Source organism: Aedes aegypti, chromosome 2 (genome assembly GCF_002204515.2).
Source record: "Aedes aegypti strain LVP_AGWG chromosome 2, AaegL5.0 Primary Assembly, whole genome shotgun sequence".
NCBI lineage: Eukaryota > Metazoa > Arthropoda > Insecta > Diptera > Culicidae > Aedes > Aedes aegypti.
Window position 1 is genome coordinate 335,024,322 of NC_035108.1, and position 15,943 is coordinate 335,040,264.

Genomic DNA, 15,943 nt, shown 5'->3' on the forward strand with positions numbered 1-15,943 from the left:
GGCGTGCAGGAGAACGGCGTGTGGCGGCGAAGGATGAACCACGAGCTCGCTCAACTCTACGGCGAACCCAGTATCGTGAAGGTAGCTAAAGCTGGAAGGATACGCTGGGCAGGGCATGTTGCAAGAATGCCGGACAACAACCCTGTAAAGATGGTGTTCGCCACGAATCCGGTCGGAACAAGAAGGCGTGGGGCGCAGCGTGCTAGGTGGATTGACCAGGTACACCAGGACCTGGAGAGCGTGGGTCACAGTCGAGGATGGAGAGAAGCGGCCATGAACCGAGGGAATTGGCGAAATATTGTTGGCGAGGCTTTATCAAGATAATTGATGTAAAGCCAAATAAGTAAGTAAGTAAAGTAAGTATTTAAGCAATTTGCTTCAGATATTTCAAAACTCATCAAAACTTTAGAACATAAGAAACAATTAAAGATAATTGAAGGTATTGTAGAATATCATGCTAAAAGTTAATAACTGAAAATTATTGATCGAAGTTTAGATGTACTTTCAAATTAGCTTTCTCAGTATTTGCTTACAAAAATGGCTAATGATGAAGAGAAAAGCATTAAAGCTAAGTAGCCCGTCATTCGTTGCTTTTGCATGACATGTTGATTTTGCAGCTCGCAATTTCAAAGTGATAAAACTCAGTCAACATAAGTAATAATGATTCGAAAAAGTATCACTACTTGCGCTTACATGCAGAAAGTATGCTGATACTTTTTCAGTTATCTCAGTGCAAAACCAAGCGGTTTTCTTTGTTTCGCAATCGTGAGATGAATTAGCCACAATCATCGATGCTCAGTACAAATTTCAATAACGGTCTACTTTGCCTTAATCTTTGCAACTAGACAAATAAAAAATGTGTTTCTTACTTGGTACATTGGTCTTATCTTGAAAATAATAACTCTTTTCAATGATGGTTTTGTATTTTATCTAATAAGAAAAATGTCATTGTTTTTTTACTGAAGTTAATGGTTTTCATCAAATTCTACAAACATTTCGGGAAACCCGAGATTCTCGGGGTGTCAAAACTATTATCCCGGGAAACGGAAAATCCCGAAATTTGTTAAATCCCTGAAATTTTTGTCCCGGTATGAACACTCTACTCTCCATGGTATTAACACGAAAGGGGTATCCAGTTTCCAACATATTCTGAATCTACGTTAAAAGTTTCACAATTTCCCGTGGCCTGGGGCGTCGACGGATTGAAATCTTTTTGAATCATTTATCATATACCTTTTAGAAGTGCAATAAAATTGTGTCATACTTAGAAAAATGTGCTCGTTCGATCGAGCTACAAAAATCTGTGTTTTTTTTTCAACCCAATTGTCAAAAATGACGAATGTGATAAATATGCAGTTATGGGCAGTAGATTGGTTTATATACACATAGAACTTATTTTATTTCTAGTCATTTTTATGACCAATACTTGTAGTTTTGAAGTCACTTTTTGGTCACTATTTGGCCATTATTTGGTCACTTTTTGGTCACTATTTTGATCATTTTGGTCACTAAAGTCACTATTATTTTGCTGTCTAACTGCTACCAGCCCTGCATTCAGAGAACGAGCATTCCAATTAAAAATATTTAAATTATTATTTGGATCCATTAGAAAAACGTAATCCAATAACAATAACAATTTAAATTTTACACCTACTTGGACGGCTTCAGTCATAGTGGTGGCTTTGAACATTGCATCAATCATTAGATTCAATTGTTCAGTTAGAAAATTAAAATCAGAGGCAGACATATCACTTGAAGTGGGTACTGTCTGATGATTTCCCATTAGAATTTTCGTTAGACGAAGAGGCGGAGTAGTGTTATCTGTGGCGGTAGGGTTTTTTTTTCATTTGATTTGAAACAAGTAGAATGGGTACTCATGGAACGAACAGGGGAGGAGTTCAAATTACCTGCTACGATATCGGCAAAGGATTTTCCGTGGATAGATACATTCGAAATTGAAAGATTCGAACTGCTACCCGACGGATTAAAATTAGTTTGTGAATGAGAATGATTATGATCTTCCTGATGTGTATAATTCCCAATCAAGCGATCGTTAACTGAAAAATGAGTATTGTTCGATCTTCCAGGGGAATTCCGGAAACGACCGTTATCATAACGGATATTATCTTTCATCTGCCTGGCACGAGCCTCAATGACTCTTTTGCGTGAAAGGCAACCCAAGAAACAATTGTAGGCGATTAATAAACTTGTCTGCTTAACTAAAGCTTTACAGCAGCCGTGGTAGTTGAACAAAAGTATAAGTTGTACAAAGTGGTGATCAAATGTTGCATATATTGTTAGCAGCACTTTTGTTCCTCACTTTCATGGCATTTTAGTAGCAAGTAGAACCAACGTTGGTTGATAATTTCGTATGATTGTCTTAGAACCTCTTTATACAGTGAAACCTCCATGAGTCGATACTGAAGGGACCATCGACTCATGGAAATATCGAGTCATGGAACAGCAATCCTTTGGAAAGCTGCTTCTAGGGACCATCATAGTAACCATGAAATTTTGTTCTTAGTATGGTTCCATGAGTCGATATCGAGTCATGGAACATCGACTCATGGAGGTATCACTGTAATAATTGAAGATGTGCTGTTTCTCAAGATCTAGACTCTGTTGTTCCATATGCGACAAACAGTTGAATAACAAGCTTTTACAATTTTTAGCAACACTTATTTCGTCACTTTTTCAACAATACTTGAATGGGACAAAACGGTAGTGAAAATATGTTTGCTTTGGTAAGCTTTGAATTCAACTTTTCAACCACCAGTACTATAAAAGCTCTTAAACATAGTTGTAGGTACATCGTTGTTCAAAACTTGTAGAAGTGTGGTAGTAACCGTTATTACCGACTAAGATTAAAATTCTCAATCACAAATATTGTTCAACTTCCCAAGAAACAATTACTTCCTTGAGAAAAGTTTCTGATTGCCTGTTTAATAATTGTCTTGATAAAAATAAAACTATTAATCAAGCTTTGATCGTCCAGAAATGGAGAATCTATTCAATAATAAACCATTTCATTAACGTAATAAAGTACTTGTTTATTCAATGTCTTTACCTTGACTTTTAAACATTAATAACATTATAAATAGACTCTAAAATGTGTATTCAACAAGTAAACCACCAGTTATCCATCGATCATTCAGAAATGATTGTTAAGCGTTTGTCTAACAGGGATTTATAACGAGTAATAACTAAATTGTGGAAGAAAAGTTGAAGAAGTCTTAATTACTTGTGATCACCGTCATTCCAAAAATAGCCTTTGTACAGCCTTTGTTAATTCAACAGCATGTTTTGATAAGGTGATTATTCATCTGTTATTGAACTATAATAAAACTGATAGCTTGAATAAATCTTATTTTTGAGACCATTCACAAGCAATGTTCAACAATGATGTTTACATACACCGCATGCAAGCAAAATACTTAGACAATGTTTAAACAACATATGTACGATAATTTGTTCGATTATCTTATTATATCTTTAAATACTGCTTTTTATCTGCTGTTCTATATAACCTTGGTTTATGCTATTAGTTTCTTAATAACTGAAATAGTTAGAATGAAACTATTAAGCAAGCCTTGTTCGCCCAAAAGTGGAGAATCTATTCAACATAAACCATTTTACCAACGCAACACAATACACATTTATTCAATTATAACACCATGACCGTTCAACTGTAGGAGCATTCTCAGTAGTGACGAAAATATGTATTTATTCAACTTTAATACCACTAATAACTTACCGAACGCCCAGAAATGCTTGTTCAGCGTTTCTTTAACAGAGTTGTACATATAGCATGTTATTGCTTAATTGTTGAAGAGAAGTTGTAGAAACCATGTTTCACCTATGATCCCAATAAACAATATAGCAAATTTTGTTCAGCAATAGTTCAACCACAAACCATGCTGAACAAGGTTTGCTTTGGTGTCCAGATATAGCTATGGTGGATGTCATATTTATTTAAAGATGTGTTGAAATAAGCTGACAGAGTAGTTTCTTCAACATTTCTTCAACAATTAGTAGGAAATTAGAACAGTAAAAATATTATTATTTATATACGTGATTACCAACTCCATATTTGTACTTTGAGAATTATCATATATTGTATATCATGAATTGTATTTTGTCAAATATTGTTGAATTTCCGGGTCTCGATCTCAGGACCTTCCGATTCATAGGCGCCTACATCTGTACTGCTCCAACCAAGGTTATGTTAATGAGCAGGTTGAAAGCAATATTTAAAGATATGATATGCTAATCGAATATGTTGTTGTACAAGTATTTCTTAAACATCGTTTACGCATTTTTAAATACATACTTGTCTATATGTCGACAACATTGTTGATTATTACTTGTGAATAATCTCAAACGCAAGACTTATTCAAACTATCCCCTTTTAGAGTTTAATAGTAGACGAATAATATTTTATACCAATTGAGTCCAATTAATGAAAAGAACTAAAGTTGATTAGAACTTGTATTTGAGCTTCAGTGATTGTTCAGCAGATATGAGGCTGCAAACACTCTTCTTCGATAGTTGAACAACGACATGCCTAAAACTGTGCTTAGTAAACTTTGAACAGAAACTTCTAAATTTTGGGCAATGATTGGTGGTACACGCAGAATAATACTGTAGGGTTGAATGTAAAAACTCACTTATTAGAACTAACAATTCTGATTTGAATTGAACCAACCCATCTGATGATTCGTTTCTAAGTTGGTCTTTTTTTGAAACAACAAAATTCTGCGTCGAAGGTAAAATTTATGCTCGATTTTAATTTCAACAAATTGCAATTGTTGTTTCAACAATACCATTTTGTTGAATTAATCAATTTTATTTATAACTGTCGCCATTTTGTATTGAGAAGATAAACAGAAAATTTTGATGCGAAAATTAAAATGTGCTGAAATTTAAAAACGAAGTGACCGTGCGATATTTGGTGGCATGTCATAATTCAATTTAATGACATCATCATTTCAGTAATCATATGACATAAAGAATTCTACTACTCTTGATGGTGATGACAGTATAAAGTGGTGTAAATATAGAAGGAATGAAAGCTGTAGGTAAATATTTGATCAAACTGCAAGACAAGGTAATATTTTTTATTTATTTTTTCACTTCAGAATATCTTCGGCCGGTGGTTCAGTTGTGGCGATGGTATCGGACTAGATCTTGGCTTACATGTTATAGTTCGAAACACATTCAATTATTATTATTATTTGGAAAGCTCTTTCTGCATTAAATTATTAGAAATAATAATAAAATTTATGATTTTTTTCCAATGTTTTGGTTTCGTTTATGTCAATAAACATTATTGTAGAAACAACAATATTTTGGTTTTTGTTTCAACGCACATTTTTTGTTACTTCAATATGAGGTGTTTTTAGAATCAACAAATTATATTTTTGTTTCAATTTTATTTCTTTTTGTTTTTGACAGCTGGCTATTTTGAGAAATTTTTAGAAACAACAATTTATTTTGTAGGAATAAATGGAAGTAATCATTGAGTCAACAAATAATAACGATAAGTCGTGAGTCAAAAATAAAATTTGTTGAATCTATACAGAATTTGTTTGCATTTACAATATTTTTCTCTGCGTGTAAAAATGTTGAATAAAATTGTTTACGCAATTTCAATAGAATTGCAGTTCTTCTACTCAATAATAGCACCATTGCTTGAAATTTAGTGCGACGATTGCATTTTTGAACAATATTCTCGGTTTAAATCCTTCGAAATGTTTAGAAGCGAACATTAATTCATTGCCGTGTTGATCCATTTTAGTGTTGTGATTGCGTGTTGAGCTATATGGTGCTGCTTTTGCATTTTTGAGCATATTAAATGCATCAAAATATTTCGAGGTAAACATTATTTGGCTGTCGTGGTAAGCCTTATAAGTGCTATTTCAAGTGTTGTTAAACATTGTATAAGTTTGTTAATCAACTATGTGTCTCATATGGAACAACAACTTCTAATTTGTTTGTAACAACTCTTCTTCTATTAATATCAAGAGGCTGTAAGATAACCAAAATCTTGATAATTTGTATTCATAACCAACGTTGTTTAAACTTTTATTCAATCAACTTTCAAAAACACAAACAAATGAGGAACTGAAGCGATGTCAAGGTTATATGCAACGTTTGATCGCCACATTATACAACACATACTCTTATTCAACTGATGTGGCAATTATAAAACGCTAGTTAAGCGAACATGTTTATTTATTACCCTGAATTGTTTCTTGGGTGCCCCACCTTTTTACTTTATGATTTTTCAATCGTTTTTTTTTATGTAGCTCATGGGCCGTCCATTAGTAAGGGTTTATGGGAGAGAAGAAGAGTTACTATTTTAACCCAGACAACCAGAAGTCGCAAAAAAGTGCACGTCATGCAAATCACGTCAAACCCGCAAAACACGGTGGATAAATTCGTCAGACTGATGAGTTTCATCGCATAAAACGCTTCTTTTCTGAGTTCATTTGTACATTTTGTTTCGTCTCGTACACTCGTACAAAGTAAGTCGAATCATTCCGTAGCAGCTGTCAAATGAACATTTGTTATCATAAGCTAAGTCGCATAAGATCACAAATTATTTCTCCAGGTGATTTCGTTATGCGTACATTTTGGTTGTCTGGGAAAGTCCATTCAACTTGCGCAGTTCTCAAAGGAAATATGTCTGTTTCATTGAATTTGAGCTCTTTCAAGCTAATTGAACACTATTAGAAAAAAAACTTATAAACGATAATTTTACTAATTTTCCAATATTCGCCTTTTGTCTATTTCCAGTATTCAGCGGACGCTTCTGAAGCATCCCCTGCGCCAGGGCTTCCTGATGACGCCCGGCTATCCCAAGTACTACATCGGCGACAGTGTCTGCCGGTGGACGCTGTACGCTCAGCGACACCAGAAGATTAAGTTAACTATCCTAGATTTAGCGCTGCGGTGTAAGTTTGTGACAAAGCTATTCCAGAGCATTCTTTAGAAAATAATCAAACTCTTGTTTCAGACGATGAACCGTGTAGAGATTATATCGAGATCAGAGATCTCGATACGAATCAGACCCTGTTTAGCAGTTGTTCGGAGAGTACGCGACCCGTGGTGGTGGTCAGCATACGAGAAAAGGTCGAGGTGCGTATGAAGAAAAAATAGAATCTGTTTCACAGTTTTATTAAAATGCTATCCTTTCCATTCAGGTTAAAGTGAGAACCACCACTAAAGTGGCCTACCCGAAACGGGGCGTGCTGATACATTATTCAGGTAAGTTCAAGCACATTTTCAAATGATGTGTCAAGCTATATTTGAGGTAGATTGAACGTGATTGACGTGGACCAATCCCACAATCGTTCATCAATCGAATCGTATGTTTAAAACTAAATTCATTAGATTACCATTTCATACATACCACGTGACTGTCATGATCGTATCCTTCCATCTTCCATCTTCATTTTCCATCACCGCCACATCACATGCGCGCAAAAGTATTTCGTAGCGCAAAAATGGCGCCTCGCGTGAAATAATTCACAAGCAGTCAAATTCGGAAATGGGATGGAAAAACGAAAAGCTTGAATTAATCGATAAAGCAGGGCATAGCGTTAGGTGTGCAAGCGTTTTGTCGTATGCTTTTAACATTTGAGAAGCTTTCTAGGAAACAGCGAGCTTTTCATTATGGGATGGGATGCAGTAGCGTAGCTAGCGGGTGCGATGGGTGCGGTCTGCACCGGGCCACGGGTTCTTAGGGGCCCCGGAATCATGGTGAACATTTATCATAGCAGTAAAAATTCAGTTTTTAAGAAACTGCGATGATTACAGGTATGGAAAGTCAGGTTTGGAAGTGTCCTGTAGGGGCCCCTATAGCATCCAGTATATTGATAAAGGAAGTGTACATTTCAACGTTATTAATCAGTATTTTTTAACAGAACAAAACAAAAATGCATTATTCTGTAAAACATCAAAAATCCTGAGCACTCTATAATTTGAGCCAGAGGAAGCCTGGAACTGGTTTAGAATAATAAGATAATACATAGGTTTACAGATTCGTCGTGAAACAGCTTTAGGAATTCTCCTTGTGGTTCGTCTAGATCTTTCTTAAGGGATACGTACAAAGACCCCCAGGGATCCCTGCAGAAATAATTATAAAGATTCCCCCTGCGATTTCCCTAGGAATTCGGTTTTAATATCTTACAATGATTTCTCAAGCTATGCTACAGAGAACTCTTCACTTTCCTAGAAAGATTCCATCAGAAATTCTTCTATCAATTTACACAGTTATTACCATCTAAGAGTAATAAACAGAATAATATACCTACAGGAATACTTTCGGGAAAATTTTCAAAGGTTTTCAAAAAAATTCCGAGAAATCGTGCAAGAACGTTCCCATGACAATTTTTCAGTAATTTTCTCTGTAATTTTTAGATTCTAATTCTTGAAAATAATAGTTAAAACAGGAATTGCTCCATAAAATCTTCCAGAGATTTTTCAAAATCTTTTAGGAACTCTTAAAGGAATTGAGTTCTTTTGAAAATTACCTTAATAATTTTTGAAGTAAGTTCTCAATAAAATGGCGAACTTTGCAACCAAATCGACCATGTTCTGGTAGACGGCTGACATTTTTCCGATATCATCGATGTTAGAACTTTCAGGGGTCCTAATATCGACTCATACCACTATCTCGTTGTAAGCAAAATTCGAGCGCGATTATCACCGTTTCGAGTTCTAGAAATCGACAATCGTTGCGTTTCAATATCCAACGCCTGTCAGCAGATGGTGTAGCAGTGGACTAGCATCAAAAGCTCGACGAGCGGATTAGTGAAATCGACAAAAATTTCAACCTCAGCGATCTGTGGGAGTCAGTCCACGGAGCGGTGAGCACAGTAGCACGAGAAGTGGTAGGTACTGCTCAACGAAGACCAAGGAACGGTTGGTTCGATGAGGAGTGCCAGAGAAATACGAACGAGAAGAACTTGGCTAGAAGCCGGATGCTGGTGTCTGGTACCCGTCAGAGTAGAGAGTGGTACAAGGAAGCAAGGGCAGCCGAAAAACGGATCCATCGCAGAAAAAAAAGGAGCATGAAGAGGCAGTAATTGCTCAGGCGCAAGAAGCTATGGAACAGAACGACATGCGACGGTTCTACGAGTCCGTTTATGGTGTGCGGAGAAAAACAGCGCCGTCTTCCGCCATGTGCAACGACCGCGAAGGAAACTTGCTGACGGATAAAACAATGGTGGCCAGGGGTGGAAAGAGTACTTCGAGTCATTGTTAAACGGAGATAACGGAAGTGGCTCTGGTAGCAGAATTCAAATCGATGACAATGAACAGGCTGTGAAACCTCCAATGCTAGATGAGGTAAAGAAAGCTATCAATGGGCTGAAGAACAACAAGGCTGCTGGGAAGGATGAGCTCCCGGCCGAACTCCTCAAACACGGAAGTGAGCAGCTGCACGAACTCCTTTACCGTATCATTTCGAGGATATGGGAGGAAGAACAAATGCCTACTAGTTGGTTGGAAGGTCTCATTTGCCCTTTGTGCAAGAAAGGACATCGACTGGAGTGCGCCAATTATCGAGGGATAACATTCCTTAATTCGGCGTACAAAATCATGTCTGGAATTCTGTTCAATAGATTGAGACCGTATGAGTAGTCCTTTGTCGGCGAATACCAAGCTGGTTTTCGAGTTCAGCGAATACCAAGCTGGTTTGCTGACAGATAAAACGATGGTGGCTGCCAGGTGGAAAGAGCACTTCGAAACGTTACTGAATGGAGGGAACGATAGACCGCTTGAAGAGTCCTTCGTCGGCGAATACCAAGCTGGTTTTCGTGAGGGCCGATCGACGTCGGATCAAATGGTACCCTGCGACTGATCCTCGATAAATTCCGGGAGTACAACTTGCAGACTCATCATCTGTTCATTGATTTCAAGGCGGCGTACGATTCAGCTAAAAGAAACGAGTTGTGGGAAATAATGATGGAACATGGTTTTCCGACGAAGCTGATTAGGCTGATTCGTGCAACGTTGGAAGAATCGAAATCATGTATACGGGTTGCGAATGAGATTTCAACATCCTTCGTAACCTTAGACGGATTGAAGCAGGGCGATGCACTTTCAAACCTATTGTTCAACATAGCGTTAGAAGGAGCAATAAGGAGAGCTTGCATGCAGGAATGGCAATATTATCACACGTTCGTATACGCTCCTTGGTTTTGCGGATGTTAAGTATAGCTAAATACCGAAAAAGGGGATAAAATGAACCAGGTTAACTACCCGAGATCAAAAGACCAACCGTGATAAAATGTAGGTAATGCTAAACACTTGCTGTTCGATTGGAGTCTGAACATGAACTGACTATTCGTTTATTTGTATCACAGATCTTGAGCAATATACAATGAGGTGTGCAGAACATCGCACGATGACGATAGTTCTTCGTCGATCGTTCATATACTATGAAACCGTATATACTACAGTTCTTCCCCCTTTGGAGAACGTTTAATAGGAATTCGATCTTGGCATTCGCCAATCCATTACTATTTATATAAAACAAATTGATGTATTCGTAAGCCTAAACATCTAACAATACTAATCATGATTTCATGAAACAACAATGTTTTAAATTTAAAAAAATATCTTTTGGTGACACATAGTAACATATTAGATTCTCGAACTTTGGTAGAACGTTCCAATTTTCTTGTTTCCTCAATTGCTAAGCTACGTAATTTTTGCAGGTTTTTCCTCGGAGCACGATTAATTATTATTCTCAGTATAGTTCTCGAGCTGGTCTTCTCTCCAGGGCACATGTTACCATTTGGTATTGATTTCACACATGTACGCAACGTACTCAGAGTTTTCTGTTTCTTTGTTGAAATCTGCGAATAAAGACGAAGACGTTTTTCAATTGAATTAGCTGCAATCCACAATCCATTCAAATTAATGGTAATTTTATACCATATCATTTTCATAGAACATATCATCCAAATTGCTTCATAACACACTGATGTTTCCGGAATTTTCTGGATTTGTTTTAAAATAATTGTTACCAACTGAACTGTTCCTCGCGATTCAAAAAATAATGTATGAGCCTGAACTGGCTTACCACTCAATACTAAAACAGGTGACCGTTTCGCCTGCTCCATATTTTTTTGTTGTTTCACATTCATGATTATCACTTGTTCGGTCCACATAAATTCAATCCATTTAGATAGACTATCAAAAGTCGTATGCTCATTCGAACTTAAAAGAAAAGGCCATATGTTATGGTCACAAATCAAGCATTTTGCTGCAATGATCTTTGAATTTAGAAATTCTTTAAGGAAACCAATAAGTTTGTCATAATAATGTTTAACCACCATTGAATAATTACAAAGAATTGAATAATTGAATGAGGTGTGTCCATTTAGATCAACATATTTAAAATGGTTGTCCACCAACTCCACCATGATCCACCAATTGTTTGATTCCCTTTTAAAAACTCGACCATTGTCGGTTAAAACACGCTCAAAACATAAAATTTCATATATTACATCCAATACAATTTCATTGTGGTCTACTAAACAGGCGAAAAAAATATTTATCTCTTTCATAAGTATAATTACTTTTCCTAAAACAAAATTATTGCTAATACAAACTACCGATCCTTTTTTATGTAATCTTATTGAAAGCTGTTCAATACAAAATGTACTATAAGTTGAACATTTATTCACCATAACAAAAGGGTGTTGCTGACACCTTCTTCTTACTTTCTTTAAACATCTAATCTTATGGAATATTCCAAATTTCAAAACAAAAATCTTCCTCTTACATATATAATGGAATCCTTCTTTCACCTTATCCACAGGACATATGTTGGACTCACCATAACAGCCATATATATTTAAACTATTTAGGGTAATAACACCCAGAAAATAAAACTTCAAAATATATATTCCAATTAGAATCATTTCAAAAGAGCACCAATACGACCAATATAATACCAAAAATTTCTTTTGATTTGAATTTACCACAAGTATTGAAAGGTTGCTGCAATTTTGCAAAGCATTGTTAAATTTAGGGAAATATGGGCTCCATCTTGCCATGACCAATAAGTCATCGTCACATATGACCATTGCCATCTGTGCCGGGTATCCACCCGCAATATTAACACGTTCGAAGTAAAAGTAGCTTTTGAATTGTAAGTAAAAGGTATTAATCTTAAAAACAAATCTTGATAGGAGAGGCTTGCATATAGTTCTATTATCAGTCCAAATTGAGCAAAATTCTTGCTTTGTCTTATACACACCTATTTCACCTATAAATCTGATTTTATGTCCGTTTGTCAGTTTTGATAGTAATTTGCTGCAGTTTACGACTGAATCTATATTGATTACTGAATTATATGTATAATGTAATAATGTATCCCTGATTCTACTTTGTGATGGTATCTAATAGTAGCAACAAGATTATCCTCTATTACCATATTATGATATTGTAAATCACTAAAAAAATGATACGTGAACAATTTTGTGGAACTTAATTTTCATAACTTTTGTTACAATTATTTAAAAACTTTCTAGTTTAATCCAAATTTTGCACCACTACCTAATCCAACCGAATTTATATATTAAAATTTAACAGAAATATATGTCAAAAAACTGATGGACTTACCACCCAGGGTCTACGTAAACCTTTGATTGAGTGTCTGATGATCTTGACTGACGGGCTTCAGCACACACAATTGATTATAGGCTAGACTAAAGGAAGCATAAAGTTGTTCCTAGAAGTAAAACCAATCTGGTGATATAATCACTTTGTAATACCTTCCTAGGCATTGTCTGGCTTGCGAAGTGTAGTTCTGGCTAAGGAAAAGAGAAGATAAAACAAGTTAATATCCGCAGCAAGTTATTGTTCAACAAAACTATGTAATGATCAATATCAATTAAGCATCCATACGATATCGCATTCATCAAAACAAAAGTACGTCAAACAATTGCCTGGAGGTTTCTTGTGTTTTCTTTTGTTACAATGATGGTGCACCATATACATATGGCGAATTTTGTGGCAATATATTAACACCAGAGTTAGCACTGTATTTTTCGCATCAAACTCACGGATATCTTAACGCTACCCGATACAGCGTCTTTAGTCAAAACCTTCGTATATGAATCTTATAGCACAAATAACCATTCTTAAAGTAAGATATACGGTGGCCAATAGCAATTTGTGCAAAGAAAGCAAGGTAACAATGGTACACTGCTTGATTTTGTACTATTTATTTCTCGTTAATGAGATTATTTTTCACACGCGGACTGATTTACCTCGTCGACACTGTTAAGTATAGCTAAATACCGAAAAAGGGGATAAAATGAACCAGGTTAACTACCCGAGATGAAAAGACCAACCGTGATAAAATGTAGGTAATGCTAAACACTTGCTGTTCGATTGGAGTCTGAACATGAACTGACTATTCGTTTATTTGTATCACAGATCTTGAGCATGAGGTGTGCAGAACATCGCACGATGACGATAGTTCTTCGTCGATCGTTCATATACTATGAAACCGTATATACTACAGCGGACAATATCGACATAAGGATTTAAGGTCGCTTAACGTTCAGGGCGACTGGAAGCGATTGGCCCAGGACCGGGTCCACTCGAGAAGGCTTCTCCATTCGGCGTAGATTCAACGCAATAGCAAGGAATTGTAGCAAAAGGTCCAAAGGACAAAAGGTCGAAGGACAAAAGGTCGAAAGGACAAAAGGTCGAAAACGGTTTGCACGGTGGGAAAATTTTCCTTCTTCGAAAAAAGATTTTCGACCTTTTGTCCCTTCTTTTTTGTTTTTTGACCTTTTGTCTTTCGACTTTTTGTCCTTTCGACCTTTTGTCATAGATTTATAGCAGAATTTATGAATTAATCATAGTGAAATATTCGACTAAATGATTTGGAATCATATTTTGCAATCACAAGCTCTGTAGCAATGGGTAAACGATTTGCAACTTTATCGATATTCCATACGGGGGTGGGTATTTCGCATAAAGACGTTTCGCATTTGGGTTTGGCATAATGAGAGTTACATACCTTCTTTAAAATGTTACCTGTTCTTGTATGAAACTGCTTTATGCGAAACGTCTTTATGCAAAATGGGTCACCCCCATTCCACACAAAATGAGAAGACGTCATTACTAATCATAATCATCCTGAGCGGAAAACATCTGAACTTGAATTAACTAACTCATTACGCGTGGTAAAGATGGACAAAATATGGGTGAAATTAGGAAAAAAAAAATCCACGTGCTCGGCTGGGATTTGAACCCAGGACTCTTGTATGCTAGACGAGCGCTTTACCCACTAAGGTACCGAGCCACTTGGTGACCCAATAACTGAGTTGGTTACAAGTTTAGAATTCAAATCCCCACAGATCACGGACCTTTTTCATAACCCATATCCATCCATCTCATGTTACTACAACCGCGGGCAGAGCGAGTGCGATTTGTTTTAGTGTTGAAACTGTTTGCCTATCGTACCTACATCGCTTCGATAGGCAAACAATTTCAACACAGGACCCAATTAAGACATAACTTAAATTGAAACATATATTTTTCACTGTTTTGTTCCTACACGATTCAAACGCAATTACGGATTATATTGACGAATTTAAATAATTGACAAAACCCAAAAAATTGAAAAAAAAACCTTTAGTAAACTGCCCATAAACGCATAATTGTCCCATGTGAATAGGAAATCCAGCAAACATGGGACTGACATGCGTTTATGGGCAGTAAAGTTGTAGAGGGAGATCCCCCAGTCAGTGCCGGATTTGGGCTTCGGGGGGCCCGGGTCAGATCTCATAAAAGGGGCCCTTTTATACAAAACTCAACACGTTCTGGAATTCCACAAATGATCGTATTGAATTTGATTTTTTAACGAGATGGTCGATCCAAAGATATAAGGGGTCCAAATGCAAAGAGGTGTAGGTGACATTGAAAAATTCAACTGTTTTCAAGCTTTCCAATAGTGTTTTTAAGTGATTTTCCCGTCCATTGGGAAATAAACAACAATTCTTAGAAAATTTGCTCGTTTTTAGGCGTTTATATAAATTGTATGGAGTTAAAAATAACTGAAAATCATCAAAACCGTTTTTCTGCAAAGCTCCTTTTGATTATATTTACTACAAGTTTCCAGTTTGTCTCTGGTTGGAAAAAAAAATATTTACTGGCTAGAATGAAGTACACAAAAGCTAATTTTCATACAAAATGGTCAAGATTGGATACCTGCTTCTCTGCTTCTAGCAAACCGATTGACCTAAACTTTGAACTGCATGTAAGAAATAATTCAAAATTAGATCTGTGAATAAATCATCAAATTCTATGCAAACGCGACTAAGTTCTTAAAATTTGCCAATTTTAACAAAAATGTCAAAATTTTGATACCGTAATACGGGGTAACATTGATAATTTTTTTGAATATTTCTTAATTATATTTTCAAGTTTGACACCATAGTCTGGCAAACTTTATTTGTTTTAAAACATTAGTGTTTAAAACAATGTTTATGTGATTTTTGATTAGCTTTGGTAAAATGATTATGAGTGCGCGAAAAGTCGAAACAGTTTTTCCTCTCGGTGACGCGTTTTTTCTAGTGCTTTTATAGGCCAGCACCAGTGAAGCTAAAGGATGTGCGTCAATCAGGAGAAGGATCAACGTAGCTCTTATTACTTTATTTTTCGTTTTTAAAAACATTTAAGCATGTATTAAAACAATGTTTCTAGAATGTGATTTTTTTGATTTAAGTCTGATATGGGTAAAATTGTCACTATTAAACAAAGTTCGGTAATAATTGAAATGGTCGTTTACTTACTAATCAAGGCCCCTGAAGTCGAATATGAAGGCCAAATGCCTTAAAAGTCATTTCAATTTTGAGTTAATTTTAAAATTAAAAACCACCTCGAACCGCGGTAATACGCGGTAGGC

General features: G+C 36.1%; 1 protein-coding gene across 2 annotated transcripts in view; it reads left to right on the forward strand.

Moving 5' to 3' along the window:
• Positions 1-15,943, forward strand: part of LOC5575982 — a 526,418-nt gene that overhangs the window by 430,565 nt on the left and 79,910 nt on the right. For both annotated transcript variants that reach the window (XM_021846000.1, XM_021846001.1), the window contains exons 7-9: positions 6,799-6,956; positions 7,019-7,140; positions 7,206-7,269. In XM_021846000.1, coding sequence (XP_021701692.1) covers positions 6,799-6,956; positions 7,019-7,140; positions 7,206-7,269 — 344 coding nt within the window. The remainder of the gene's footprint in view (positions 1-6,798; positions 6,957-7,018; positions 7,141-7,205; positions 7,270-15,943) is intronic.